General features: G+C 31.3%; 1 protein-coding gene across 1 annotated transcript; it reads left to right on the top strand.

Moving 5' to 3' along the window:
- The first annotated feature begins 520 nt into the window (after positions 1 to 520).
- On the top strand, positions 521 to 2,300 carry LOC121050494 (probable fatty acyl-CoA reductase 5). The gene is made up of 4 exons (XM_040510576.1): positions 521 to 629; positions 965 to 1,068; positions 1,159 to 1,361; positions 2,189 to 2,300. Exons 1-4 carry the CDS (start codon positions 551 to 553, stop codon positions 2,292 to 2,294), a joined length of 492 nt encoding a protein of 163 aa, XP_040366510.1. The 5' UTR covers positions 521 to 550; the 3' UTR covers positions 2,295 to 2,300.
- The last annotated feature ends 446 nt before the right edge of the window (positions 2,301 to 2,746 follow it).

The raw sequence follows: 2,746 nt of genomic DNA, 5'->3' as shown, positions 1-2,746 counted from the left end.
AATATCGTTTTTCCTTCATCTGGCTGTACAAAATTTATTGTTTGTTCCTACAAACTAGACTCTAGGCCTCTAGCTAGACTGATCCATTAGGTAGTGGACTCAGCATACTTATCTGAAGTTAATACAACTATAATCTAATAAAGATTAAATACATTTTTCATCAAACTATATATAAGGTTAACTTCACTTTCATACATAATTATGAAATTTTAGAAGACCTGGACTGGACAGGAATAAGGTAGTAACTCTTTTACGCTCATATATTTCCGACCTCCTTTGTGGTTTAAGATATTAGGTAGGTGTTTGTATTTTGTGGACAAGAATTATTTAGCCCGTGTCTAGGTGAGTGGTTAATTAGTCTAAATTTGTGGTATATCATTTAATGAAAATTAGGTAGTGCAAATTTGTGAGTAGTATTCACACTAATCCTTTGGCCTAACTTTGTGCTAGCTAGTAAGGATTAGTATAAATACTACTCAAAATTTTAGCACAAGTAAACTCGATACTTCCCTCATCTAGATCTGTAAATATTCACTACTCTTTCTCTACAATGGAGTCGGATAGCATTCTTGGATATCTGCAGAGCAAGACCATCTTAGTTACTGGAGCCACTGGCTTACTAGGAATGGGTATACTAACATCTCTCTAGCGATATATATATATATATATATATATATATATATATATATATATATATATTCTTTTTTCTACCAGTTTGATGTTGTTGTTGTTGTTTTTTTTTTTATAATTTTTTTTTATCAAAAGGGTCTTGTTTGACTAATGAGTTTTTAGTCGTTTACTTTCACTTTGCTGATCGAAGAACAGTACCTAGCCTCACTCTCTATACAACTATACGAAATGATAGTTTTTCAGAATCTTATATAAACTTGAACTGTTAGGATATAAGTCAACAATTATTTATACCTTAAAGTTAATATTAAATTTAATTTGCAAATTCATGCAGTATTTGTGGAGAAGATACTAAGGGTTCAACCAAATATTGGAAAGCTCTACCTTCTTATAAGAGCTTCTGATGCCAACTCTGCCACACATCGCATGCGCAATGAGGTCTGAGAAAAACTCATACATAGGTTCCAAAAATGCAAATACTTGCATCCTCTTACTAATCTTTTTTTTTTTTGGTTCTATTTTATTAAGATTATAGAGAAAGAGTTATTTAGGGTTCTTAGAGAAAAATGGGGCACAGATTTTGAATCCTTCATTTCAGAAAAAGTAGTTGCTATTCCTGGAGATGTAGCTTCTGCAGAAATAGGAGTGAAAGGATTTGAATTGAGGGAACGTATGTGCAATGAAATACAAATTATACTTCATTTTGCAGCAACCGTGGATTTTAATGACAGGTAATCCATTCTATATAGAGGAATTTATACAAACATATATATATTATTAATCAATGGTGTTTACGTACCTTCATGTGATTAAAGAATTTGTGGTCATCCACTCTTAAATTTAATATCAAAGACAGAGATTAAGATATTGTACTGTAGACATATTAATTTCATCTTGGCTCTTGTTATTAAATTCAAAAGGTGGGTAATCATAAATTTTTTTATTTGATATGACCAAATTATATATATACAAGAACATTCATATACCATTTTAAATGTCCAAAAAAAAAAAATCTTACATACATATTGCAAGAAATATATACATATATAATATGTAATATATATAGTGCCCTTCTGGTGAGGAAATTTTTTTTTTTTTGCCATTTTAAGGGATTGCTAATTAGACCCACGTTTCAATCACATATTATATTTACATCTTTATTGTTATGTTTTTAGATATTTATGAGTAGATCATCTCTGCAAATTTTCAGCCAAATTGAGAATCATTAAGGCATTCATAACTACAATTTACAATTATGAACACGATGGTTTATGTTGGACAGATTTGACTCATCCATTGATTTAATCTAGTTCAATACCTTAACGATCATTAACTTAGCTGAAAATTTACAGAAATGATCCATACATTATAATATAAAAAATGAACGGTTGAGATGTCGAAATACGATCCAAAAGTAGGTCCAAGGGATCCCTTAAAATGACCAAAAAAGGGATCTATTAGTGATATATATATATATACACACACACACATAAATATGTTGTGTCTGTATATACGTAGTGTGTGCAATATGGATACATGTGTATATGTGTATGTGCAGGTATGATATTGCTTTGGATGTGAATACATTTGGGGTTCTGCATGTGTTGAGCTTTGCGAAGAAGTGTTTGAAACTAGAAATGCTTGTTCACATATCAACTGGTTAGTCTTTGTTCTGCTTAATTTGCACTCCCGAACCAATAAATGTCATTTATATATGGATTGTTGATTATCATATATTTAGAATAGGTTGGCGTACGTATCACGCGCATATTAGAAAGAAAAGAAAACAAGTCATTCTGATATTAACATGGCTCGTTGATTATCATTTTGAATAATCAACACCGTGAACGTTGTTCAAATCTCATTGATATGATGAGAAATGGAATGAGTTGGGATTAAAAAAAAAACGACAAAACATAGTATAGTTCATGCTAGCTACCTCTCCACACTCTCCATTTTGTGCTACAATTAGATGTCCATTCCTTTTATATATATATATATATATATATAGAGAGAGAGAGAGAGAGAGAGAGAGAGAGAGAGAGAGAGAGAGAGAGAGAGAGAGAGGTATATAGGCCCTTTTTCTTGTTGCATGCTTGCGATTTGACTCCTCCAT

This window comes from Rosa chinensis, chromosome 7 (genome assembly GCF_002994745.2).
Source record: "Rosa chinensis cultivar Old Blush chromosome 7, RchiOBHm-V2, whole genome shotgun sequence".
In the NCBI taxonomy this organism is placed as follows: Eukaryota; Viridiplantae; Streptophyta; class Magnoliopsida; order Rosales; family Rosaceae; genus Rosa; species Rosa chinensis.
Note: the sequence above shows the minus strand (reverse complement) of the source record. Positions and strands in the feature narration are given on the sequence as shown.

Bases quoted from the DNA above. Each gene is read 5' to 3' on its own strand.
- LOC121050494 (XM_040510576.1), top strand. From the start codon at position 551: ATGGAGTCGGATAGCATTCTTGGATATCTGCAGAGCAAGACCATCTTA. The intron at 1,069-1,158 runs GTCTGAGAAAAA...TATTTTATTAAG, and splicing joins CACATCGCATGCGCAATGAG to ATTATAGAGAAAGAGTTATT. The intron at 1,362-2,188 runs GTAATCCATTCT...GTGTATGTGCAG, and splicing joins ACCGTGGATTTTAATGACAG to GTATGATATTGCTTTGGATG.